At 36.6% G+C, this 27,971-nt stretch overlaps 1 protein-coding gene across 2 annotated transcripts in view; it reads right to left on the reverse strand.

The window, feature by feature from the left end:
- Positions 1-27,971, reverse strand: part of Spt5 (Transcription elongation factor subunit Spt5) — a 457,857-nt gene that overhangs the window by 197,989 nt on the left and 231,897 nt on the right. For both annotated transcript variants that reach the window (XM_090382503.1, XM_090382504.1), the window contains exons 15-17: positions 24,134-24,231; positions 11,347-11,416; positions 366-491 (exon numbers count right to left, since the gene is read on the reverse strand). In XM_090382503.1, coding sequence (XP_090238629.1) covers positions 366-491; positions 11,347-11,416; positions 24,134-24,231 — 294 coding nt within the window. The remainder of the gene's footprint in view (positions 1-365; positions 492-11,346; positions 11,417-24,133; positions 24,232-27,971) is intronic.

The raw sequence follows: 27,971 nt of genomic DNA on the forward strand, positions 1-27,971 counted from the left end.
TTTTCTAGTTTCAACCAAAATTTTATATTTCTTCATTTCTCTGTTGCAAAATTGTGACACGGAACATTTAACGCTACTAATAAAACTGGTTGTTACTTGCAACCTATCAGCCTATTTTTTCAACCTGTCTGTGGTACCTTATGATAGAATTCAGTAACAATCCTGAAATACCACCAGTTTTCAAATCTGGTATGTATGGGTACGTGTAGAAGATTTACTTATAAACGTGCAATAAACTAACTAAATCTTGTATAAAAATCTCTAAATGGTAAAAACAATTTTTCTTCCATGTTAAAAATTCTATTAGTGGAAATGCCTAGCAAAAATTATTCATAAAAAAAAAAAAATAAAAAATAAATGCTTACTGAGTGGGGTCCATCAATAACTTTTACAATATCTCGTACTTGGATATTGTTCTGTTCAGAATCAAGGGCAACTGCTCGACGGGTATCTTTTTTTTTGGTAACTGCCTGATGTTTAACAGTCACTTCCTGAAACAAGACACAAATAATATTGTCTATTAGATGACTGCTATTTATTTCAAATTAGTATTAGCAATGGCCACATGGTGCAAGGATGTGCTATAGCTTATGCTGCACCAGCCAAAAAAAAAAAAAAATTGAAATAAAATTGAAATAAAATAACAAAAAATAAATAAAATAAAAAATAAGAAAAAAGGAAATAGACAAAATATACATTTCCCTCCTCCTACAGGTAATTATCCAGATGACCTTTGAATTTGCCCAAACTTCAGCCTCTACCACTATATTTATACAAAGGGTACTAGGAAAGTTTTGCAATATGACGCAACAATGAATCACAGGAAGCTGCTTGTTGCTGCATGTTGAGACATATTCATACGCGCATAGTAGCCGCCACGCCAAGTTGATGGGCTCAGTTATTCATTAGTAGTGAGAGTGTAAAGTGAGAGTGTAAAGTGTTTGCGATGGCATCGTGGTCACGAAATGAGATAAGGACAGTTTTGCGGTATAATTTCGTGCGTGGTTTAACCATAGACCAGTGCTTAGAAGAAATGACTCTTGCACTAGATGATGATTGTCCACATCGTACAACGATATTCAGGTGGTATAGAGAATTCCAAAGGGGAAATTTCACTCTGGAGGATTCTGAGAGGCCACGAACGTCAGTTACGGAGGAAAACGTTACTGCTGTGAGGAAAATGCTTGACGAAAACAGGCGAGTGACCTACCAACAGATAGAGGATACTTTGGGCCTAAATGCACCAGCAATTCGTTCGATTCTGCAAGATCATTTGCACGTGAAGAAACTTTGTTCTCTCTGGGTGCCGCATCAACTGACTGAAGAGCAGATGACACGACGTGTGATTTGGTGCCGGGAGATGTTAAAAAAGTTTGATAAGGGACAGTCTCGGTATGTGGACAACATCGTGACAGGTGACGAGACTTGGCTGTACTATTACGATCTGCCGACCAAGGCTCAAAACAAAGTTTGGGTCTTTGATGATGACGGCACACCCGTAATTGTCAGAAAATCCCGATCTGTAAAGAAGAAAATGATAGCTGTATTTTTCAAATCGAGTGGATTGTGGAACGTGTCGTTTTGGACACGCAGAAGACAGTCACAGCTAAGTGGTATACTGAACAATGCCTGCCTAAAGTCATTGGATCTATGAAGAACCTGCGGCCAAAGTCAAGAATGGACACCTGGTACCTCCATCACGAAAATGCTCCAGCTCACCGCGCCAAAGCCTGCACCGAACATTTGACCACGACAGGACTGAAACTTCTCGAGCACCCTCCCTACAGTCCAGACCTTGCTCCCTGCGACTTTGCACTGTTCCCGCATGTGAAAATGAAGCTAAAAGGGAGGCGGTTTTCCAGTGATGAGGACCTTCTACGGGCTTGGGACAACGAGTGTGCTTTACTCCCTAGTGAAACTTGGTAGAACTGGTTTAAAGATTGGTTTCGGAGGATGGAGAGGTGTATTGAATGTAGAGGAAATTACTTTGAAAAAATTAAATAAACAAAGCTGTATTGCAAAACTTTCCTAGTACCCTTTGTATGTATATTTATAACTAAAATAAAACTAAAAGTAATTATAACTAAAATAAAACTTCCTGCAATCCCGTCTAAACATCCCTCCCCCCAACTTGAAATTATGATTCGAGAATCATTTATAATCATGAAAATTTTATTCTTATTTATTTTGCTTATGCCTCTCACAGAGTCTTAAACACCTCAATCAAGTCTCCTCTAAGGTGCCTAGTTTCCAAGCTCTGCAACCCATATTCGAAGTTTTTCCTCATATGGATACCCTTTTGCCGATCTCACAAGGCGAGTTACCCATCTTTGGACCCTATCAGGAAGCATAATGTCTTTCTTTTGGTGCAGTCTCCATACTTAAACACAGTATTCCAAGTGTGGTCTAACAATAGCCTTATATAATGGGATTATGACGTCCTTATCTCTACTCGCAATTGCTCAATAAATCATCGATAGGGCACCATGGGCCTTCCTTGCAAGCAGCCTACAATGCCCAGATAACTTCATGTCTGACAGTATCGTAATACCAAAGTCCCTTTCCTCCCCTATCAGCTTTAGCTCAATCCTGCCAAGTGTACAAGTTATTTTGGGGTTACTGTTCCCCAGGTGCAATACTTTGCTGGATTAAAGCATGCCCGCCATTTTTCTGACCATTCCATCTAGGTCACTCTGAAGAAGCTCTGCTTGGCAGTGATCATTAACTACTCTACCAATCTTTACATCATCTGTAAATTTAAACATCACTCTGTCTATCCCTTCATCGATATCATTTATGAAAATCGAAAATGTCCAATTAAAATATAAAATGGGATCAAATATTTTGACTCAGCCAATGATCCAAACAGTATCAAAATAACACTTCAGAAAACAATAAAAAGGATAATAGCATAAAATGGATTGGATAAAAAGAAATTTCACAGGGCCAAGGGAAATGTCAGGCTTCAGTTATGGGGGGGAAGGGCTATGGTGGGCTAAGGTATTTCTAGAGAGTATTAACCAGTTATTATTATATGCTATTTAATACCAATGCATTATGGAGAGGATTTAAGGGATTTATCTTGGAAGTCAAATGCTGCACATGACAAGTACTGCAGAAAAATGTGTCAATGTCGATGGTAAAGGAAACTAAAAGACTTAACTGAGTTTGGAAGAGATACAGACAATTGTCACTTGATACTACTTCATGGCCATTGCACAAAACAGAAGGAACTGGAAAGTTGCTGGAGCACTGGAAAGTTGCTGGAGAGACCTTCATCTTGCAGTGGATTGAAAATGGCTGATGATGATGAATGATGACTACTTCATATGATAACTATAAGCAGATGTAATACAACTTATGTGAGTTAAGACTTGCAAAAAGTTGGGTGAGGAAAACTGCATCACTGGCAAAAAGGGCCAAGAAAGGGAAAACTGAGTTATATTATTTATATTCGTATATCAATGCAAAGGAATAGAAAGTAAATTTAATATTAAGTACTTCTTGCTAGACTAATTCAGCTGAAAGGGCTGCCAAAGGTATTTTGGGGTTGAGGGGAAATAGCAGAGCTAAGTTGAACCAATGTAAAACAAGTGACATAAATGCCTATCTGAAAAACAATGTGTGAGAGAGAGAGAGAGAGAGAGAGAGAGAGAGAGAGAGAGAGAGAGAGAGAGAGAGAGAGAGAGAGAGAGAGAGAGAGAGAGAGGAGTTGTTTGTTTGTTATTTGGTTTTTAGGAGCATTAGCAGCTAAGGCCATATTGCTCTGGGATATGCGGTGGTCATTCCCTGACCTTTCCGCATCCTCCGTATTTGGTGGTGACGGGCTCGAACCCCAGTCTAATCAAGAAGCGTGTGCTACGCACTGCTGCTCCTTCCCACCTGGCTACGGAGGCGCCGAGAGAGAGAGAGAGAGAGAGAGAGAGAGATCACAGTCTCTCCATTCTCTGTATCATAGACGTTCTGTTTCTGCTGCATGCCTTTTCTATAGCAAATACAAAACTTCCATGGTCACTATGCTTTTAAATTGACTTCTATAATTCCCACTCTCTCTTCCAAAGCTGTCCGAACATATGCACAACCAGTCAACATCCTTTTACTGTTTTGTTTTTGTTAGTTGTTAGCGCATCGGCTTCTGTGGCCATAATGCACCTCCCAAGGTTTTTGCAGTACTCCGATCCAAGCCTGAGGCGGGATTCGAACCTGCGACCTTTGGGTTGCCAGGCAGGCACTTTACCCACCCAGCTAGCCCTGTCGGCCATCCTTTTACTATCCAACTTTAAACTCACAGAACCAACTTTTCTTATTCATTTAACTTCCATTTTTGGGAACAACCTTCCTTCATACATATTTCCTGAAAATTACAATCTAGAGAAAGTCAATTCTAATGTCAACAAGTATTTTCACAACTTTCAGCACATGCACAGTACCAAGTACTATAGGTTTGTATACCTCTTGTGATTGGGGTTTTCATAAAAAAAAAAAAAAAAAAAAAAACACTAAGAAAGTGCACCCAGTCCACATGAGCCACTAATGCAATGTTGAGTCAGTTTGGTGGTGGTGGTGGGGGGGTGGAAGAGAGGAGTGTGATAGAAGATGAATAACTGTGATTAGTATAACAACTATACAGAGAAATAGTGGGTCAGTAAATCAGGATGTTTTGCAAGGACTTCCTAATTCATTTCACAAATATACGTGGTCTCAATTCTAATCTCAACGATGTCCATTTCCACTTGCAGTCTGCCAAACCACATTTACTTTTTCTGACAGAATCTCAGTTATCGCTTGATTCAACTTCTGCTCATCTCAGATACCCAAATTATTCACTGTATGATTCCTTTCGCCTCAAAGGTGGTACATGTGCATATGTCCGTTCTGATATTCCCTGTCAGAGACTTGGCAATTTGGAATCTCCTCTCTTTGATCTTCTCTGGCTTAAAATCTCTCTACCTCATTGTGTCAAATTCATCTGTTGTCTCTACCTTTCTCCCAACTCCACTAATCACTTGGAGCTCTTTGACTTCCTCTCTTTGCAACTTGACTTTCTCCAGTCCAACTTTACTAACAGTGAGGTAATTTTCCTTGGTGATTTTAATGTTCATAACTCCAGCTGGCTTCCGTTTTCTAGCCACACCGATCCAGCAGGTTGAGATGCTGAGGCTTTTGCAATTACTAATGACCTAGCACAGATTGTTCATTTACCTACGAGAATACCGGACAATCCGAATCATACAGCCAATACGCTTGATCTTTTTCTCACAAACAATCCTTCTAAGTACACGGTCGAAGTGAGAGCTCCTTTAGGCACTTCAGATCACAACTTGGTGATTGTCTCTTCTCCAATGGAACCTTTATCTCATGGCTATTCCCAACCTCGTGTTGTTTGGCATTACAAGAATGCAAAATGGGATGACCTCCGAGACTTCTTTTCTTCTTTTCCTTGGCCGGATTACTCTTTCAAAACTTCTGATGTCAACGTTTGCTCAGATCGTGTCAGTGCAATTATTCTTGCAGGAATGGAATCCTTTATCCCACACCCCACTTTAAAATCTCGTCCTTTATCTAAACCTTGGTTTTCCAATAAATGTGCTAAGGCTGTTCAAGAGAAGAATGTTGCATATCGTAAGTGGCTTGTTTCTAATTCTTCAGTTTCATTTTCTGCCTACACCAAAGCTTGCAACAATTGTAAAGCAGTTATTAATCAGTCCAAACCAGAGTTCGAATAGGCTAAGAGTAGAAAACTTGCTTCTTGCCCTAATGGTAGCCGAGCATTCTGGTCTCTTGCCAAAGCTATTGGCCGCAACTTTTGCCCATCTCTGCTCCCACCTCTGTCCAAACCAGATGGTTCTGTTGTCACTTCAGCCAAGGATAAAGCTGACCTGCTAGCATCCCATTTTTCTTCCAGCTCATTTATTAATGATCTTTGGTAAAACACCTCCCATCATTCCCAACACGCTCCATTCAATGCCTCCTGTGGTCTTCCGCCAAAAGGATATCAGAAGGATTTTGATGAATCTTGATGCTAAGAAAGCTCCAGGGCCTGATGGTATTTCTCCACTTGTTCTCAAAACCTGTGCTCCTGAACTTACTCCTATTCTTTGCCGCCTTTTTTCACTTTCTTATTCCAAAGGTGTTTTTCCTTCTGCTTGGAAATTTGCTAATATCCAGCCAGTTCCTAAAAAGGGTGACAAATCCCTCCCACCCAATTATCGTCCCATTGCAATTACTTCTACTCTTTCTAAAGTAATGGAGAAATCAATTAACCGCCAAATGTTAAACTACCTAGAAACCTTCCGTCTGATCAACGATCGCCAGTATGGAATCCATCAGTGTCGATCCACTGGTGATATTCTGGCTTATGTTACCCATATATGGACTAATTCAATGGAAAGGTTCGGTGAAACACAAGTAGTTGCTCTTGACATCTCAAAGGCTTTTGATCGTGTTTGGCATAAAGGTCTTCTAAACAAGCTTCCATCTTATGGTTTGCCAGCTGTTTTTAGTAATTGGTTATCCAGTTTTCTCTCTGATCGCTCACTGAAGGTGATGGTAGATGGCTCTCTGTCTTCTAACTTCTCCACTAATGTCAGTGTCCCCCAAGGTTCAGTTCTTTCCCCCACTATTTTCCTCTTGTATATCAATGACCTTCCATTGACTGGAAATCCTATCCATAGTTTTGCCGATGATAGCACATTGCATTCAACTTCTCGAAAATTTGCTACCAATTCCTTAAATGCCGATCTTCAGGTAATTCTCCAGTGGGGCAAAGACAACTTAGTTGATTTCAACCCTTCTAAAACTCAGTCTTGTCTTATATCTCGCAAAAAGGATTCTTCTGCTCCTATGCTTATCTTTAGTGACACTCCGATTTCTAGGCAAAATGATATATCTCTTTTGGGGATTACCTTGACTTCTAATCTCTCTTGGCACAAGCACATTACAAATATTGCTTCCTCTGCATCAAAAAAACTTGGTTTTCTCTTTCGCTCTTGGCGTTACTTTTCTTCCAAACAGCTTTTCACTCTGTATAAATCGCAAATCCACCCTGCCATGGAATATTGTTCCCACATCTGGGATGGTGCCCCCAAAACCTCTCTTAGGCTTCTTGATTCCATTCAGAAGAGGGCAGTTAGGTTAATTAATGATTCATCTCTAACAGAGTCTCTCCACTCGCTTTCTCATAGACGTACTGTTTGTTTCTGCTGCATGCCTCTTCTACAGATACTTCCATGGGCACTGTTCTTCTGAATTGGCTTCTATAATTCCCGCTCTCTCTTTCATAACAGTCCGAACACGTGCTGCCACCATCCAACATCCATTTACTGTCCAACTTCAAACCCCCAGAACCAACTTTTCATCTTCCTCATTTATTCATTCAACTGCCGTTTTCTGGAACAACCTTCCTTCATACATATTTCCTGAAAATTACAATCTACAGAAGTTCAAGTCCAACGTCAACAAATATCTTCTTTCGTCTTCTCAACCTCCAACCCAAGCACGGTACTAAGTACTATAGGTTCTAATATCTCTCGTGTTTGGGGTTCACATAAAAAAAAAAAAAAAAAAAAAAAATGGGATTTTATCATTACAGATATTGATTAGCACCTATGGGCTGAATAGGCACACACTAGAAAGACTTTTGGGGATACACTGGATGCTGTTTCCTACAGCAGCAGCATGTTAGAGAGGCAACTAGAAGAAGCCAAATTCTTGGTCTAATTATCTGAATTAAGAATCTGCAGATATAAGACCTGTTGGATGGCAGTGATCATAGTGTATTGATGTGGGATTAACTTCGACATAACTACTCGCAATGATATAAGGAAGGGCTTTAGCTTTAAGGGTGACTACAGTAGTCTCAGGCAGTTTTTAAATTTCAGTTGGTCCAACTATGCAGTTGGACCAACTGATGATACCAACAGCAAATTATAATGGGAAGCATTCGGGATGTTATCATAGAAGCTATTAAGATTTTTATACCAACTAAGAAATAGAGTTAAAGGCATAGACCTAGATGGATGTCAGATGAAAAAAATGCATGGGATGCATATAAAGTATCAAGTGATATAGAAGCCCATGGTAGATATAAAATAGTGTGCAATCAAGTCAGAAAGAACATTAGAAGTAAGGTAGATTAAGAAAAGTCTATTGAAAAGAGCGTAAAGAAAAGCAACAAAGACTCCTTTGCTTATATTAACAGTAGAAACAATAGGTTTAATCAGATTGATCCACTTATGTCAGTGGTTTAACTATTGACGATTGAGGCTACAGCAGGGAAAGTGTTGATAACTGTTTTCTGTTACTACCATGGCATCAGAAATGGATTATCTATTGTGCAAAATGTCTAGCCTACAAAGCTCCAAGGGGTAAACCAAAATGCTCAGGTTGCTGACAACTAATAGGCATTTTGCATCTATGCTCATGCATGAAGAATCCTTTAAGGAAAGGATGCCAGAAGTTTATCAAACAGGGAGCTAAATGATTTTGTGAAAATTGAGAGGATAGTGGGGAGAGGTTGTGAAAGCTAACGTGAAAAGTTAAACAATGGGATCTATCCAATTATACCAAATAGAGGCAACAAATTAGCTAAGAAAACCCTTAATTATAATTATGAGAGTATCTTTGGATCCAGGAGAGATCCCTACAGACAGGAAATATACCTTGAATTCACAAAGGGGAATGGAGTAATTACATGCTGGTTAGATTTCTGTTCCAGGGAAATAATGAAGCCACTGGTTATATGAGTAATGCAGAACCATCTAGACAGGAATGTAATTATACTGTAGTCAGAGCATGGATTTGTTAATGGGCAATGTTGTCTCACCAATCTGATTGGATAATATGATGCAGTGGCAAAGGAAGTGGAATCAAAAATAGTAATTCTGATAAATTTCAGAATACCTTGTGATACCTGTTGCACATAAAAGACTGTTGTATAAGAAGACAGTTGTTATTAATGGACACTGCTCTTTTAGCATTAGTAGAGGCATATGATGCAAAAAAAAAAAAGAAAAACCCACTTCCACTTCACCCCTCCGTTCATTCAAAATACCTGTCCAGCTGAGCCTTAAATTTATTTAGGCTATCAACTTCCACGACAAGGGATGGAAGTCTGTTCCATCAACCAACTACCCGCTGGCAAAAGGCAAATTTCGGCACGTCTATCCTTCATCTGTCTTTTCTCAATTTGAATTTATGCCCTCTCAGGTGATTATTCTGAGCAAGAGGAAGAAACTCATCAGCACTGAGCATGCTCAAACCATCCAAGGCTTTATACACCTCTATCAGATCATCTCACTGGTGCCTAGTCTCCAGACACTGTAATTTTCAAATCTTAAGCCTTTCTTCTAAGAGTACCCCTTTGTTCCATTCACTAATCTTGTTGCCCTTCTCTGTACTCGTTCCAGCAGCTCTACATGCTTCTTGAAATGAGGCCTCCAGACATGTATACAGTACTCAAGGTGTGGCCTGACCATTGCCTTATACAAGGAAATAATCACCTCCTTATACCTGCTAGAAAAATTCCTGTATATCATTGACAAGACACCATGAGCTACTCTTGCAGCCCGTCTGCACTGTTCAGAGAACTTCATATCTGCCTGCACAATTACCCCCAGGTCCTTTTCATTCTTTACCACTGTCAGTGTAGTACCACAGAGTTGATACGTTGCTCTGGGGTTGCTGATTCCCATATGTAGTACTTTACATTTGTCAATGTTAAACTTCATTTGCCACCTCTCAGCCCATCTGATCAACCCTTGCAGATCCTGTTGCAGGAGCACAGTGTCAGTAGTGTCCTGCCAACCTTTGTATCGTCTGCAAACTTGGACATTAAGCTTGATATACCATCATCAATATCATTTATAAATACAGAAAACAATAATGAACCCAACACTGAACCCTGAGGGACTCCACTAATAACATTAGTCCAGGATAAGCAGTGTCCATTGATTACTACTCTGTCTTCTCCCCCTCAACCACTCCTTTATCCATAGCAGCAATTTGCCTCCAATGCCACACTGCTCCAATTTGTGCAGCAGTCTTCCATGTGTAACAGTATCAAAAGCCTTTCTAAGATCCAAGTATATAATATCAAAGTTATTCCCTGCATCCAGTTCTTTTGTGACTGCATCATAGTATCCAATCAAATTGGTCAGGCAAGACTTCCCCTTAACAAAACCATGCTGTGTACGAGCTATAACTGAAGTCTTGTCTAGATGATCCTGCAGTGCTTCTTTAACCAGTGCCTCCATTAATTTTCCTAGAACAGAAATTAAACTCACAGGTCTATAATTACTTGTGTCAGCCTTTGATCCTCCTTTGTGAATTGGGGTCACATTTGCACATCTCCAGTCTGTGGGTACCTCCCGAGTCCAAGGAAGCTCTCATAATTATGGCTAAGGGTTTGCTTACTTCCTTCGCTGCCTCCTTTAATATAACTGATTAGATCCCATCCACCCCTTTCTTGTGTGATAAACACAAGAAAGGTGCCTTTCTTGTGTTTATCTTCAACAATTTTTCCTCCACTTCACTCTCAGTTATTACAAGATTATCTAGCTTAATGCCAGACTTGAATACACCTCTAGTATTCCCCTCGCTGAATAACTCCTCATGTGTGAATGTCAATGCAAAATATTCATTTAGTTTGTTAGATACCTGAGCAGGATCATCAACAGTTGACCCATCGATATCAAGTGGACCAATCTGATTCATCCCCTTCCTTCTAGAGTTTACATAAGTAAAGAACTCTTTGCTGTTTATCTTTGCATCCCTTGCCAAAGATTTCTCATAATCTGCCTTTGCCTGCCTAACCTCCTTTGTAACTTGGTTACAGATCAACTTGTATGTATCATAGGCTTCTGTGTCACGTGTTAATTTATATGTATCCCATGCATTTTTCTTCTCTGTCATATGTCTCATTAGTTCATCTGACATTCATTTAGGCCATGCATTTTTCTTCTCTGTCATCTTTTCATCGATGTCATTTTTCTTCTCTCTCATTAGTTCATCTGACATCCATTTAGGCCTAAACCTTGAACAATATTTCTTAGTTGGTATGTAAAGCCTAGTAGCTTCCAAGATAATATCTTTGAATGCTTCCCATTTTGAATTTGCTGTTGCTCTTCACAGACTATATTCATTAATGACAGTGATGAAGGTATATCATGCTTACAGAGAACAAATCCCCATAATTATAATTTACTATTTTAAGCTGTTAATAATAAAAAAAATTCCTTCATAATGTTATGACCATTAGGAAAACTAATCCACCCCCCCCCCCATGTTAAAACATTATTTCCATATAAACCAATGATATGAAATTAGCTTGCAAGTTTTTACTCTTACCTTTCCATGCATATTTAAGATTTGGAAATTTTCCTTTTCTAATCGTACAATGACACCAACAGTCTGAGGACTAAAAAGAAATAACATTATATTGATTTTGCAACTAATAAAACTAATAAGTACGTATGTTTTGGGAGTTATTTTTTATTATATGTTACTTATTACTTTTGTACTATATGTTGTTTATTTTTGAAGTTTGTGCTATTTACCATGTGGATGTTTTCTGTCATATTTTGGCTGAAATTTTTGAACTTTAGGTTAAAATTGGAACAAATATTACTTGTTTTAGATTTTATGATTTCTAAATTTAAATTCTGCCTAATCAACGGCTTTTTTCTCAATGGGAAAGATATTCCTCGCCCTTGATTTATTCCAAACGTATCATCAGTTACTACTGAAATGAATGCAAACCAATTTTATTTGAAGGAAAAAAACAAACACAACAGATGTATGCAATGGTTGCTTTTCGATAAGCACATTCACATCTACAGGCCATGGCAAGAGATCAGGGTGGCACAATAGTAGGCATTATTTGAAAGGCTCATCTGCATTTAGGAATATTAAGAAAATATGATTTCGACATCTGCAATTTCCAATTAAAAAAAAAAGGATGTTCTTTTCCAGATCTGCTATAGAAAATACAATGCTAATACATGAAATCACTAAGAGAAAAATGTATGTAAATTTTCACTGTCATGATATTTCCACTTATAGTGAGTTAAATGGACAGTTTTGATATCCAAATCTTTATTTATGGTATGCATGTTCAAAACTTATGTTAATTTCAGAAAAAAACAATTTATTCATAAAAATATATATCTTAATTTATGGTATAATGTGAAAGCAATTTGAAATAAATATTATTAAACTAATTAATTTTATTTATATTTTTTTTAAATTTTTCTCATGTCCTTTTATCTTTGCCAGTTTATTTCTTTTTCAGAAAAATTTTACATATGACAAATTTATACATTTTGTTAATTTGTTTAAAAAATGATCACAAAGAGGTTACTTTTTAAGATACAATATTACAGGTAGTTCTCGTGAAAACTTGTAAAGTGGGAATTTATTTCCCATACACAAAAGGTTAAAAATAGGGGTTATGTTCTCAACAATGAAATTAGCTAGCTAATTAGTTTGCTTAAACAATGATTGATTTATCGTAAGAAATGAAAACGTATCCTGTAAAATCATGCAAATAAAATAATAGAGAAATTATTTATGACAAAACGTTCTTTAACAAATGTTAAAGAACGTTTATTCTTCTTCATAATCATCAACTAAATGCACACTCACTGATCACTCATTATTGGCTCGGCACTCGTTGGTTTGTTGCATAAGGAGTAGTGTTCTTCAGAAATGCTTCAAGAGGCGATTGTTTCCACGATAATCTTCTCTTTTAATTATAAATTTCACGATTGCATGCATAACATTTTTTAACGGCACACACACAAATTGCATTTGTGTGTGTGTGCCATTCAACGTTCTCTTAAAAAAAAAGGAATGAAGAGAAGATTTGGAAAATTTGTGTTTTATACGATTGAAGATTTCAGTAAAGGGCAAACACATTTCACCATAATAACGTAAAAAACCACACAATTCCAGCTATCGGTATTTTTGCAAATGCGAAAACTGATCGAGTTTACTACCTGTTTATAAGTACTTGCAGTAACAGAAAAGCCCAATAAACCGGAATTGCAAATTGTTTTTATTGTTTTATGGTCGTGACCTCCAGAAATATGCTTTAGAAAAATATCACAAAGCCGTTCAAAATTGGTTCTTATAACGGAACATATGATAATGATAAAAGTGTAGTGCATTTTAATGATTTGAATTGGTAACTAATACAATTTATAAACCACGCTCACGCTTGTGACCTTAAAAATGACATTTAAGAGAGATAAATACCTTAGTTATACAGCGAAAATTTCAACTTCCAAGATCTTGAAACGAATTAGCAAAAAAACAATGTGTTATTGGGTTCACATTACGATATTTTAACGATACAATGGTGTCGCTGGAACTGATTAATATCGTAAAGAGGGGTACACTGTTGTATAGCTACGCATATGGTTTGGAATGCACGATTTATGAATGTAGTAGTAGTAGTAGTGGCATGTGATGCAAGAAAGCAAATGTATGAGCTTATGCAGCATCAGCCAAAAAAAAAAAAAAAATCACACCATTCCCTCCAAATGCCTGTCCAGTTCCTCCTTAAATTTATTCACCCTATCAACTTCCACAACGACAGATGGAAGTTTGTTCCAGCAATTAACCACCCGCTGGCTAAAGGCAAATTTCCGCACATCTAATCTACATCGGTCTTTTCTTAATTTGAATTTATGCCCCCTTAGGTTCGTAATCTGAACAAGTGGAAGGATCCCATCAGAATTCAGCGTGCTGAACCCATTCAAGGCCTTATACACCTCAATCAGATCACCGCGCAGGTGCCTAGTCTCCAGCCACTGCAATTTGCAAAACTTAAGCCTCTCTTGATAAGAGGATCCCTTCATTCCCCTCACCAATCTTGTTGCCCTTCTCTGTACACGCTCAAGTAAATCTACATCCTTCCTAAAATGAGGCCTCCAGACCTGTACGCAGTACTCAAGGCGTGGCCTGACCATTGCCTTATACAGAGGGATAATCACCGCCTTTTCCCTGCTAGCAAAATTCCTATATATCATTGACAAAACCCCATGACCTGCCCTGGCAGCCTGTCTGCATTGCTCAGAAAACTTCATATCTGCCTGCACAATTACTCCCAGGTCTTTTTCATTTTCTACCACCTTAAGTGTAGTACCACACAGTTGGTACGTTTCTCTGGGGTTACTTCTACCCATATGCAGTACTTTGCATTTGTCAAGGTTAAACTTCAGTTGCCACTTCTTAGCCCATCTGCCCAAATTATCTAGATCCTGTTGCAGTAGCACACTGCCATTACTGTCATTAACAACCCTGCCAACCTTTGTATCATCTGCAAACTTCGACACTAAGCCTAATATACCTTCATCAATATCATTGATAAATATACAAAACAACAGTGGACCCAACACCGAACCCTGTGGGACTCCACTAATAACATTAGTCCAAGAAGAGCAGCACCCATTGATTACCACCCTCTGTCTTCTCCCACTTAACCATCCTTTTATCCATTGTAGCAACTTACCCTTAATACCATTCTACTCCAATTTGTACAATAGTCTTCCATGCGCAACAGTGTCAAAAGCTTTCCTGAAATCCAAATATATGATATCAAAATTATTTTTTGCATCCAGTTCCTTTGTAACCACATCATAATATCCTATCAAATTTGTCAGACAAGACTTTCCCTTAACAAACCCATGCTGTGTTTGAATTATTGCTGCAGTCTTGTCTAGATGATCCTGCAATGATTGATGATTAATTGCAATTAATGTTCATATTTTCGATTTTGTTGATACTTGGGGGGAAAAAAACTTGTAAACCAAGGAACTCGTAAAGCGAAAACTGCCTGAACAGCTCATAATTTAAAATGCTATATGAACAAATTAAGCAAAATGCTCATTAAAATTTCCAAAGTAATTTCAAGCAAAATAAATAGAATTCTCCCCCCCCCACGTGTTTGAATTTTGGGTTACTTGTATCTTTGTCATTCTTATTTCTAATATAATTATTGAGAAAAATTTTACATATAATACAAATTACACATTCAGTCAACTCATTTAATGAATGACCACACCTAAAAGAGAGTGGCTACCAGTGGCTTAACCATGCCAACGCAGCTGCAGTGGGGCCAGAGCTTGAAAGGGACCCGGGAAATTTGGCAGACAGATTCATTTCTCACAACAATTAACGAGCTCATTAATAAAAGAGAATTTTTTTAAAATTAAATGTAACACATTCTTAACAACCATTTAGCCCTCTATGTAGTGCCACTTACTGTAATTTTAGCTCATTTTTTGAAGATCAGTTAGCGGAATTTACAAATCTCAAATGGCAAAAGTGGCTATGGGCCATAGGCACTGTTGTCGGCTCTGATGCTTTATCACTAATCACTAAACAATATAGTGTTTAGTGATTAGTGATAAAGCATAATGTGCAGTTATTTTATAAGGTTCATTATTCTATAACAAATAAATAAGGTGAAAACAAAAGATGTAAAATTTTTTTTTTACAAATTCATCTGTTGCCTTTTCTTTTTAGAAAAAAAAAATAAAATAAAAAAGAATATAAGCACACCAAGTGTTTACGCTAAAAGAATGGGGTCGGCAGAAGTACTAGAAAAAGAATTCCGAAGTTGCCTTCTAAAATCACAGCAATAGGTCATTTTCAGAAAGGTATTAAAAAACAATAAACAAATCGGGTCTTAAAATGAACAGATTTTGTTTGTGTTATTCCACAAAATTGGAAACAGTATACTATGAACCCTGTTGGATGTTCTCATCTCATCAAGCAAGCAGAATTTTGGATGGATAAAAGGAATAAATGATTGGCAAAATTTATCCAATAAAAGTAAAGACTACGAGGCAAGTTCATTGTATACAGAGGCTTATGTCAAGGAATTATGGCTAACAAACAAATGTTTGAATACAAATGTAGAAGAGAATTTACAACAAGAATGCAATTTTTCGAGTAAATTTTGCAGCGGCTTATCAAAATTACTCTAAAATATCAAAAAATTCAACATTGCATTTTGAGGTAATCAAGAGAGTTTGAAAGATACATACAATGGAAACTTTTTGTGTCTGAGGTAAAATGTTTAGTCGAATATGACAATACTAGGAGACAAGTGTTAAATTTGACAATTGGCACATCAAAATAAGTGCTAAAATACAAAATGAGTTGATAGAATGTTTGAATTTGCATTAAAAAAAAAAAAAAAACCCTCTCCTTTGTTTCCTGTCACATTAGACAACTCAGGACATTTCAAAAAGCATCAGCTGAGCATTATCTGTAGATACGTCAAAATTTTAAACAACAGCGATAAATAAAGCTACAAGATTAAAAATCGAGGAGCCTTTTCTTGGCAAGTATAACAGTGACTATTTGCAAAACTCTGCAATCAAACAATTTGGTCTTTCTAAATGTCAGGGCCAAGGATATGATGGGGCTAACACTATGAGTGGCATTTATTCCAGTGTACAAGCACTCATAAAAGAAATGAAACCAAATGCATTACATGTCCACTGTGCAGCTCATAACATGAACTTAATGGTGATTGTTGTTTGTTATTTGGTTTTTAGGAGCATTAGGAACCAAGACCATATTGCTCCGAGATATGCGGTGGTCATTCCCTGACCTTTCTGCATCCTCCATATTTGGTGGTGACAGGCTCGAACCCTGGTCTAATCAAGAAGCGTGTGCTACGCACTGCTGCTCCTTCCCACCTGGCTACGGAGGCGGCCATATTGTGGTGAAGCAGACGTTACTTTAAAAAAGGTAAACCCTACAACAAGATGGGCTGGCCATCTTTCAATATTAATAGCAATAAAACAACGATATATGCATGTTCTGAAGGTTTTAAATCAATATCATTTTGGATACTACAAAAAAAGAAAAACAGAAGCAATCAGAATAAAAAATAATAGGGAAAATTTTGTATTTTTTTGTCGTTGTTACTATAATAATGGAAAAGGTTCTTTTAAATATAAATTTGGCATCGAAATTTCTACCAAGAAAGCATTTAGATGTTGCTCAGGCAGCAACACATTTAGAAATGCCCTTTGTCACGGTAAAACATGAAATTAATTCAAAATTATTTTGAAGGGAGCAACTATGTTACAAAAAAATGAGGTTCTCAAACTAATTTTAAAAACGAAAGAAAATGAATAAAAAAAAAATTATGACAAAATTTGAAGATCGCCAATTTGAAGCTTTACAGAATTGTTTCCAAGTTAATGTATTTAAATTTTTAAAATTTTTTTAACAAATTAACAGTATGGAAATATAACTGGTCTGAAGTGAAGCATGATACAAGGGATATATACCAACAACACCTTTATAATGAGAATATCCATGGAGAATACAAAGAACACATGTGCTGTCTTGACTGGATCATTACGATTGACATTCACAATTAATCTATAAGCTTCAAATGTCAAAGTATCATCGAAATGTATCATCAACTAAACCTATGTTTAGTCTATAGAGCTAAATTAAAGCCAAACCTTCCCGATTTCTTCCATCATACAGTATGACTGATGACTTTTGAGGTTACGGTAAACATCATGGCGAGATCCAATCTTCGTTACCTTTCGAGGGTACAGCTCTAAAATGGTGTTCACAGGGCGGTCGCTAGTTAGTATACCGGACTGAACCTACATTCTGCCAGATAGTGACTACAGGGAGTGAGAGTAGTGTGTATGCGAGGGGCATTTTCGAGGCTATGTTATGTCAAGGATCTGGGTACATTCTTACAGCGCGTATGCCGTATCCAAAAATTTCATTATTTCATACAGCACTTTTTTCTACTCCACCCCCCCACTTTTTTTCTTACCATTGATTACACCATGAATTGTCAAACTAATTGTGTAAGCTTATCTGCAAAAAGATCTAAACCTCCCAAACACTTCCTAATTCATTTCACAAATATACGTGGTCTCAATTCTAATCTCAACGGATGTCCATTTCCACTTGCAGTCTGCCAAACCCCACATACTTTTTCTGATAGAATCCCAGTTATCGGTTGATTCAATTACTGCTCATCTCAGTTGCCCAAATTATTCGCTGTATGATTCCTTTCGAATCAAAGGTGGTACGTGTGCATATGTCCGTTCCAATATTCCCTGTCAGAGACTTGGTAATCTGGAATCTCTTCTTCTCGATCTTCTCTGGCTTAAAATCTCTCTACCTCATTCTGTCAAATTCATCAGTTGTCTTTACCATTCTCCCAAATCCACTAATCACTTGGAGCTCTTTCAATTCCTCTCTTTGCAACTTGATTTTTCTCCAGTCTAACTTTCCTAACACTGAGGTAATTTTCCTTGGTGATTTTAATGTTCACAACTTCAGCTGGCTTCCGTTTTCTAGTCACACCGACCCAGCAGGTCGAGATGCTGAGGCTTTTGCAATTACTAATGACCTTGTACAGATTGTTCATTTACCTACAAGAATACTGGACAATCCTAATCATTCAGCCAACATGCTTGATTTTTTTCTCACAAGCAACCCCTTCTAAGTACACGGTTGAAGTGAGTGGTCCATTAAGTACTTAAGTTCACAACTTTTTGATTGTCTATTCTCCAATGGAGCCTTTCTCTCATGGCTATTCCCAACCTCGTATTGTTTGGCACTACAAGAATGCAAAATGGGATGGCCTGCAAGATTTCCTTTCTTCTTTTCCTTGGACGGATTACTGTTTCAAAACTTATGATGTCAACGTTTGCCCAGATCGTGTAAGTGAAATTATTCTTGTAGGAATGGAATCTGCAGTTGCCAGAAAGAAACCAAAGACCCTTCATGAATTTCAGGAAGCCATAATTCGCATTTGGAAGCAGGAACTATCAGTTGATTATCTTCAGAAATTGATCTTGTCAATGCATCTACGGTGTGCTGCTGTCATCAGGGCCAGAGGCGGTTCAACTAAATATTAGTTTGCACGTGGTGAACTTTTCATTTTGTTTTCCATTTAAAATGATAAACTGAAGCAAATTGAGGGCTTCTGATAACATTTCAGCCATAATTGTTGTGTTAAACAAAACCGTTGTATAAAGGTTGCAAATTCTCATTTTGGAATATTTTGAGAGCACCTGTCAAATATTACTTAGCTTTTCCTTAACTATTAATAAATATTTTTTGTTTATATTTCTATTTGTGATGCTAGTTATTAATGAAACATACCATCGCGAAAAAGTGTTAGAATTGTGAAAAAGGGTTAGAATTGTGAAATTTCTAGGTGATGCATTTTCTTTGAACACTAGTATATATCAAGACCTCTAGTTCCTTCTTTTAACGAAACCATACCCAGCAGTTCTTCTCTAGTGGCAGAATCATCGAAAACCATATCAATGAAAATGAGCAATTGAGTTGCATCACTGACATCTGAAGAATCATCCACTTGTAAAGAAAAGGACACACAATTAGCAATATGAGCACGCAATTGTTCGCTCACATTTTCCTCATTTTTTCGATGCGTCACATCACAGTATTTCGAGATAATTGCAGATCTTGAACAGCACTTTTAATTTCATTTTTGTTCTTAAAATTTTCAAAGAGAATCTGTTATTTCTAAAAATACAGATTTGATGAATTGACCCTCAGAAAAATATTACACTTTAAATGATGCTACAGTTACTGCTTTAGATTGTAAATTAGGTGTCGTCAAGAAATTTTGTTGTGTGAATAATCTGGATTTAAGTTCTTTTAATTTATTTTTTCTATGGTCACTATTAGGTGAAAAATCCGATTGGTATTTACTATGGAGTGCATTGAAATGCACTTCTAAATTTCCTCTTTTGGGTATAGCCACGGAAGCATTGCAAATCAAACAACAATTTTCTTTTATCATTACAAAAAAGTATTCTAATTCCCACTCTTGATGAAAATTATATGTTTTGCTCTTTTTTGTAGTATTCATTTTAAATCAAAGGGTATTAAATTAACGTATAAGAACTGTCCAGTTATTAATGTTAAGTAAGCTAAATAAGAATTGGACACATACACTATGCTCTCCACAATGTAACTGCGTGAATTTTCACTAGACACGCTTTGTGGCTGTGTACCGACAAGAGTAGTCAGGTTCAATGGATTTGTAATAAGTGTATGCAGTGGGGCGCATAATAATAATATTTAGATTTTGACTAATCCATTTTTTATATATACTGTATTTAAAATTTGTCATGATTGACGGAAATTAAAGCTGAGCTCAACTTTTTGGCCACCCCTGAACTAGAGCACCAGTTATCGGGAATAATTGATGTCAGACCTCTTCCAGATAATCGAACCAGAACATTTTCCGGATAATTTTTCCAGTAAGATTAAATAAAATAATTAAGAGTGGTAATCAATAGACACTGCTCTTCGTGGACTAATGTTATTAGTGGAGTCCCCCAGGGTTCAGCATTGGGTCCATTGTTGCTTTCTGTATTTATTAATGATATTGATGATTGTATATCAGGCTTAATGTCCAAGTTTGCAGATGATACGAACGTCAGCAGGGTTGTTAATCACACTAATGACAGAATGCTGCTGCTGCAACAGTGTCTAGAAAAGTTGAGCAGATGGGCTGAGAGGTGGTAACTGAAGTTTAACATTGACAAATGTAAAGTATTGCATATGGGAAGCTGTAACTCCAGAGTAACTTATCAGTTGTGTGGTACTACACTGACAGTGGTAAAGAATAAAAAGGACCTGGGGGTAATTGTGCAGGCAGATATGAAGTTTTCTGACAGTGCAGACGGTCTGCAAGAGTAGTTCATGGTGTCTTGTCAACGATATACAGGAACTTTTCTAGAAGGGATAAGAAGGTGATTATCCCCTTGTATAAGGCAATGGTCAGTCCACACCTTGAGTACTGTATACAGGTCTGGAGGTATCATTTTAGGAAGGATGTAGAGCTGCTGGAATTAGTACAGAGAAGGGCAACAAGATTAGTAAATGGAACAAAGTGTTGCTCTTACAAAGAAAGGCTTAAGTTTTGCAAATTACAGTTTTGGAGACTAGACACTTGCGAGGTGATCTGACTGAGGTGTATAAAGCCTTGAATGGGTTGAGCATGCTCAATGATGATGGGATTCTTCCTCTTGCTCAGAATAATTGCCTGAGAAGGCATAAATTCAAATTGAGGAAAACAGCTGTAGGATAGATGTGCAGAAATTTGCCTTTAGCCAGTGGGTGGTTGATTGGTGGAACAAACTTCCATCTGTCTTAGAAGTTGATAGCTTAAATAGATTCAAGGCAGAACTAGACAAACATTTGGAGTGAGTAGATGGATGAAATGAGAAAGTTTTTTTTTTTTTTTGGCCGATGCTATATAAGCTTGCTTTCTTTCATCATGTGTCTCTGCTAATGCTAATATATTTAAAGGCCAGTGTATAGGACATGAGGGTGATTGTATTGTGGCAGATAGAAACCACATCAAGTTTATGAATTACATTTACAGAATTAATGGCTCTCTTTCAAAACTATGCTGCCTTCAGTCTCATATAAATAATGAGAATGTTCAAAAATATTTGTTTGGAGTGTATCTGCTGTTTTGTTAAAAGAATGAAATTACTAAAATCTGCCATCACTAATATTAGTTACATTGTTAAGTTTAATCTGTTGAAATAATAGCAGCAGCCATGCAATGCTTTTTTGACATTATATGCTAAGATTTTAGATAAGATTTTAATATCGTTGCACAGACTGCTGCACAAATCAGTGCACTGTGGCATTAAGGGCAAGTTATATAGAAATAAAGGGATAGCTGAGCTTGTTGTTTTTAATATTGATTAACGATGTTGATGAAGGCATCGTCATGTATGGCAGGGTGGATAACGAAACTAAACAGGATATACTATTGCAAAAAGATCTAAAAAAATTAAGTTGACGGGCTGAGAAGTGAAAGTTTAACGCTGACAAATTCAAGGTAATTCCTATGGGTAAGCAATGTCCCAACTGTGTGGTACTACACCCAGAGTAGTAGAAAATGATACACATCTGCAGGAGGGGGGGGGGGATCGTGCAGTCAGATATGAAGTTCTCCGAGCAGTGCAGACAGACTGCCACAAGAGTTCATGAAACTTTTCCAATGATACACAGGAATTTTACCAGCAGGATATGGAGGTGCTTATCCTGTTGTATAATGCAATGGCCAGATCATACCTGTAGTCAATTTTTGTAAAAAAATTTTTCATGTTGTAGAAGTGGATAGTTTGAATAAATTCAAGAAAGAATTAGAGAAACTGTTAGACAGGATGAACATGTGATATGGTTCCCCCCCTTCCCCAATGTATAAGCTTCCTTTCTTGTGTAGTTTTATAAGCTTGCTTTCTTATATAGTTTGCCAATACTTCTAATACTAACATTACTCATAACTAATCTTTGATAATAAAGCATGACTGCTAAATATGGATATGGAGCTGTTTCTTGTATTCTCTCTCTCTCTCTCTTCTAACTTGACTGTTTGACTGTTTAGTTCTGGAGTATAAACAGAAAAATTATTTATTTTATTTAAACGGCCAAAATCAAAAAAATTATGCACAGAAATATCCATTCTTGTTTCATTTTTTCTGATAATGAATTTATAATTTCACATTTGTTATTTTTGACTTACACTTCTATTTCATGAAACTGCTGCTTTCCATCTCAGATTTTTTGTTTAAATAATAATATTTTGAATGTTACATCTTTTGTCATTATTTTCAAGAGGATTTTTGACACATAACTGCCTTTGTACAGTTATGTGTCAAATATGTTATGTGGCATAGCCCTTTGCCACAGCTAAAACACATGTATCGAAAAGTAACCATCACTTACCAATACCACTCTGTTTACTTTTCTTCTTCAAATAAAACTGGTTTGTGTTTGTTTCAGAAGTACAGCAATGATTTTAGACTAAACAAGGGTGGGAACAACTTTCAAAAAAAAAAAAAAAAAAAAAAAACTAGGCAAACTTAGGCTAAATTTAAATTTAGAAATAATAAAATCTAGGTTTTAGTCCAATTTAAGCACAAAATTCAAAAATTTCAACAAACAAATCATAAAAAAGGTCCAGATTGACAACCTAAATATAAGACAAATTCTTAGGCTATTAGTTGGCACATTTAAATTGAAACAGCTGTAGAGCTGCTTCAATTTAAAAGTCTAGTTATTGAAACAGCTGTAGAGCTGTTTCAATAACTAGACTACAGACACTAGTCAATAACTTGTGAAAATATGAGAAATATTCAAAATTATTAATTTATTGCTGGTTGGTTGTGTATGGATAATTTCGGTCCCCAATATCATGTATTATTATTATTATTATTTTATTATTTTTTTTTTCGTTCAATCATTGAAATAACTCAAAACACTTTCCAAGGTTATGGTTAGTTTTTGCAGTTTTTACAAAAATTAAAAACTTCATAAATCCATCAACCAGCTGATTGTTATGCTTTTCCTTAAGTAAGTAGTTTGTGGATCTGAGCCAGTGCACTGCCATGAAAAATGCATGACCCATTTTACAAAAATTGTGATGGGTAGCAATACCCATCACGAGGTGGAAACACCAATCAGGGAGAAATAATATAAGAGCAACAATAATAATAAATAATACTATGACTAAGGATAATAATAAACACAGCAGTATTTAACTGCATGCTGAATATAATCATAATTTCTGTCCATTCAGCCATCCATCCACATACAGGCAAAACAAGCCTTGACAAAACAAATGAAAATAGATTTTGTAAAAATCTATTCATTTCTCAAATTATAACTTTTTTTAATATAAAAAGAGTGCTACAAAACTTAAACATTTCAATAGCTAGGCTTTATTTTGTATCCAAAATAATCACAACTTTGCACTTATTTTGTTTTGTCTCACTTCACAAGCAAAAGTGTAAGAACATATAATTTCAATCTAACTATCTTTCAGTCTTATTTTATTTTATTTCTTGCGTGTCAGTTCAGGGAAAAATTCTGGCGATTGATCTTGATAATTGTTCCTGTTTTCTGCACAACAGGTCTGGAGAATGAACAATAACGAAATTTCTTAACATTAAATTAAACAGCACACCCACATCAATGATAATTCCATCATAATCACAAAATATAATTCAAAAGCAATTTGAAACTAATTTCATAAATGATTCAAGAATATAAAACTAGAATTTAATTTTTCACTTACTCTAACTGAACAAGATCTCCCCATTGAAATTGGCCAAGAGAATCAACACCGGTAGCCATATCCGAACAGAGCTGTAAATCTCTTGGAAGGACTCTCAACTGAAATAAAAGTCAATTGTTTTTAATACTATTCAATTGTTACAAATAACTTTAGCTATAACCATGTCTTATATATTTTTAAAATATACCTTCCAGGAAATGGGAAACTAAATTTTTTAATCTACAAAATTTGAAATTTAAATTCCAGCACTGAGTTTTTCCTTTAACCCCCAGAAATGGGAGTTAAAGGGAAAACTGTTGGCTGTGTCTAACTGTTGACAACTTTTCAGATTTTCTCAGAAGTGACAGAAATAGATGTGCTAAGTGTGTTCTGCATTGCAAGACTGATGAACAAACACTGCTGAGACTCAAAGAATGCAAAAAACTTATTGTTCCCCCAGACGATCCCTGAGCCGTCGTTTTGTTTCCCCCACATAACATTCCCCACAATCCGGGCATTCTATTCTGTAAACAACTCCACTACCGAGATCTTTCGGTATACGGTCTTTAACCTGGGACACCGCTGTGCACAGCCTCAGCCCAGGAAGCTGCACAGCGCGTGTCTTATAACCCCTTAAAATTCTCACCAGATGCTCAGTAAGGCCCGGATTGTAGGGGATGTATGCGGTGGCTACCGGGACGAACAGCTCCCTACATTCAGACACTCCTCTGCTATATCTATCCAGGATCCTCTGGGGGGGGTATCCACACTAAGTTCTGCAGTGACACGATTAATTTCTTTTTCTTTATCCTCAGAAGTGGTACAGTGGGATCCTGCTCTGTCAAATAAAGCTTTTACTACACTATTCTTGTACTGTCCAGCTTGTGCTGAATTATAGTGGGTGTTTTGGCCTCTACACATGGATTTTTTAAAAACTGACATCTGAAGTCTAGAATCCACCCTAGAGACCAGTACATACAAAAATGACATGGTACCATCCCTTTCCACCTCTGAGGTAAACTGAATAAATTGGGAGAAGCTGTTAAGCCAGCAAACGGCATCATCCTCCCTCCCCTTCTGGACCAGGGCAAAGGTATCGAGGTGGAAACGGATGGTACCCTGCCATCAGTTACAATAAAAATTTTATTTAATGGTCAGCGTATTAGTTCATTTATTCCTAGACATTTTAACATCTAGTAGCTTTAAATTGGTTTAGTCATGGAACTTAACCAACTTTGTAGATTAGCTTTAATCCAGAAAACAAATGGAAAGTACATTTTATGGAGAATCGATCCTGCTTTTTTTTGTTAGTTGTTGGCGCATTGGCTTCTGTGGCCATAATGCACCTCCCAAAGTTTTTGCATTTTACCTCTGATCCAAGCCCGAGGCGGGATTCGAACCTACAACCTTTGGGTTGTCAGCCAGGCACTTTACCCACCTGGCTAGCCCGGTCGGCAATCGATCCTGCATAAGTTAAGCCAATTTTCAGATTGTGTCAGTTTCTGTTAGAGAAATTTTCAAAACAACTGGTAATAGATAACACTGGTGTACATTACTGTTCAAATTTTCTGCTTCTTTTAAATGCAAATAGGTGAACTTGTACAAAATCACATCCAAGTTTTGTGCAAAACAAAAAATAAAACATGTAAAAGCTACAGCAAAATATATATTTATACATTCATATTCTTCCCCCCCCCCACATATATATATATATATATTTTTTTTTTTAAAAAGAAATATAAAGAAGTGTTGCTTTTTAATAATCTTATTCTAGAGGTATTAATAAAAATACAAAAGTATTTTTATGAATTTTAATGAGGATTTAACTTAATTGAAGAAAATTACAGTAACCCCCCGCTATTCGCGGTCGCTAATTTAACATAAAATGAAACCTAAAAAAATGTGAATTTTAAAGCGCCATGAACATTTTCCACCATAAAAAAACATGGGCGTGGCTAAAATTATCTTTCCCAGTCAAAACAGCGCTCAGTGGGTGGGGGTGACAAAATCGCGAGCGTGGATGTTTCTCGCTAATCCTTGTTCGGTATGTGTTATGCGCTTGCCATGGAAGGTTTCGTCGTTTGTCTTTAATTTATATGCTTTTAAAATTGAATAAATTTATCAATTTATAAATTGATATGCTTACAAAATTGATAAATCTACCATTTTTCAGTGTAAAACAGACTTTTTTGAGCATGTTAACGGAAGAAAGTGACTTTATTTGGACAAGTTCTTTCTAACCCATACAAAAATATGGCTACGAATAACAAGGGAAATGTGAATGTGAAATCATCAAAGAAGGTGATGACAATGGCAAATAAAATTGAGTTATTAGACAAAATTTCTAATGGTGAAAGTGTCTTAGTGGCAAAACATTATAAAATCAATGATTCAACGGTACAATCAATCAAGAAATAGGAAGAAAAAATCCGCCAGTGTCCGTGAAAACGCGCTAATTGCTTCAAAAATTTGCTCTGTAACTCATGATGTTAAATTAGAAAAAAATGGAAAAGCTTTAAATCTGTAGATAGAAGACTGAACTCGAAATAAAATTCCGTTAAGTTCACTCATTATTCGCGAAAGGGCAAAACTCCTTTATCAACACTAAAGCGAAACTGGTAATAGCACTGGCGGATAAGTTATTTTAGTTAGCAAAGGGGCTGGTTTGAAAGATTTGTTTGAAATTTCTAATAAATATTACATTTAATATTAAATTGTTTCTTATTTTCATTTCGATGCCATATGCTTGCATTTCACTATGTACTGTCTATGTACATAGTCATTATGAAGGTACCTATAATACATGCATAGACAATTTTTGACTAGTTTTTCTTATATATTTCATACTTTGGAACGGAACCCCTTTATTACTATGGGAGCAATAACCCAGTATTCGCAGCATTTCTCAGGAACGTAACCCCCGCGAATAGCGGGGGTTTACTGTATACGAAATGATATGAAGACCTGCTAAGTTACATATGCACTCAAATCATATTGTATACTGAACCTTGCACCATACTATTTCAATCTTTGAAGAAGTTTTATGAAGTAGGATGTTCACAGACATTCTATCCCATTTTGTTCCATTCTTTGGCCATTTCAGCTTCCTGTTATTTGAATGTATTATTCAATTTCTAAAAATTTCAAGAACCATGTACAGAAGTTACTCAGTGATCTAATTTACCATTAGCTATTTCATTTTAAGTACAGGCAATTCCTGCTTTATGAGTTTGCCTTATGAGTTCCCGGATATATGAGTTTTTTTTTCAAGTATCAATAAAATTAAAAATATGAACATTAATTTGCAATAAATAAATGCTAAAAATTCATCAATACAGCATTTCAAACCATGCACGTAGCTATACAATACAGTACTACTGTGCGTGCATTTGATTGTACGGGCAGAGATAAGGAGGGAGGTCCAAGGAATTTTGGAAAGAATTCATTCATATTTTAGATGCTATCAAAATAACAAAATGAGTGTGGGACAAAATTACAGAGATGAACATGAAGTGTGTTTGGAATAAACTCTGTCATCAAGTTTACTGAAAACCTTAAAGGATTTCAAGAACCAGCAGAGATCGTAAAAAATGAAACAGAAGTAGCTGCAACCAATGTTCCCTCTAAGCTGTGCGGGTGCGCGGCCGTGCAGTAATTGAAATGCTGCCACACACTGCTAAATTGTTGCCGTGGAGCTGAAAATTTCTTTTAAAAACGCTGCTGGAAGCACTGTCAACAGTTGCAAGGAATGCATACAAAACTGGATGATAATAACAGAAGCTGTGGAAGGTGCACTCGGTGTTGAAAATTCTAATTTTTATTAAAAATTGTTAGAACAAAGTAAAAATTAGTTTCTATA

This window comes from Mastigoproctus giganteus, chromosome 10 (assembly GCF_048544385.1).
Source record: "Mastigoproctus giganteus isolate SK-2022 chromosome 10, ASM4854438v1, whole genome shotgun sequence".
Lineage (NCBI taxonomy): Eukaryota > Metazoa > Arthropoda > Arachnida > Uropygi > Thelyphonidae > Mastigoproctus > Mastigoproctus giganteus.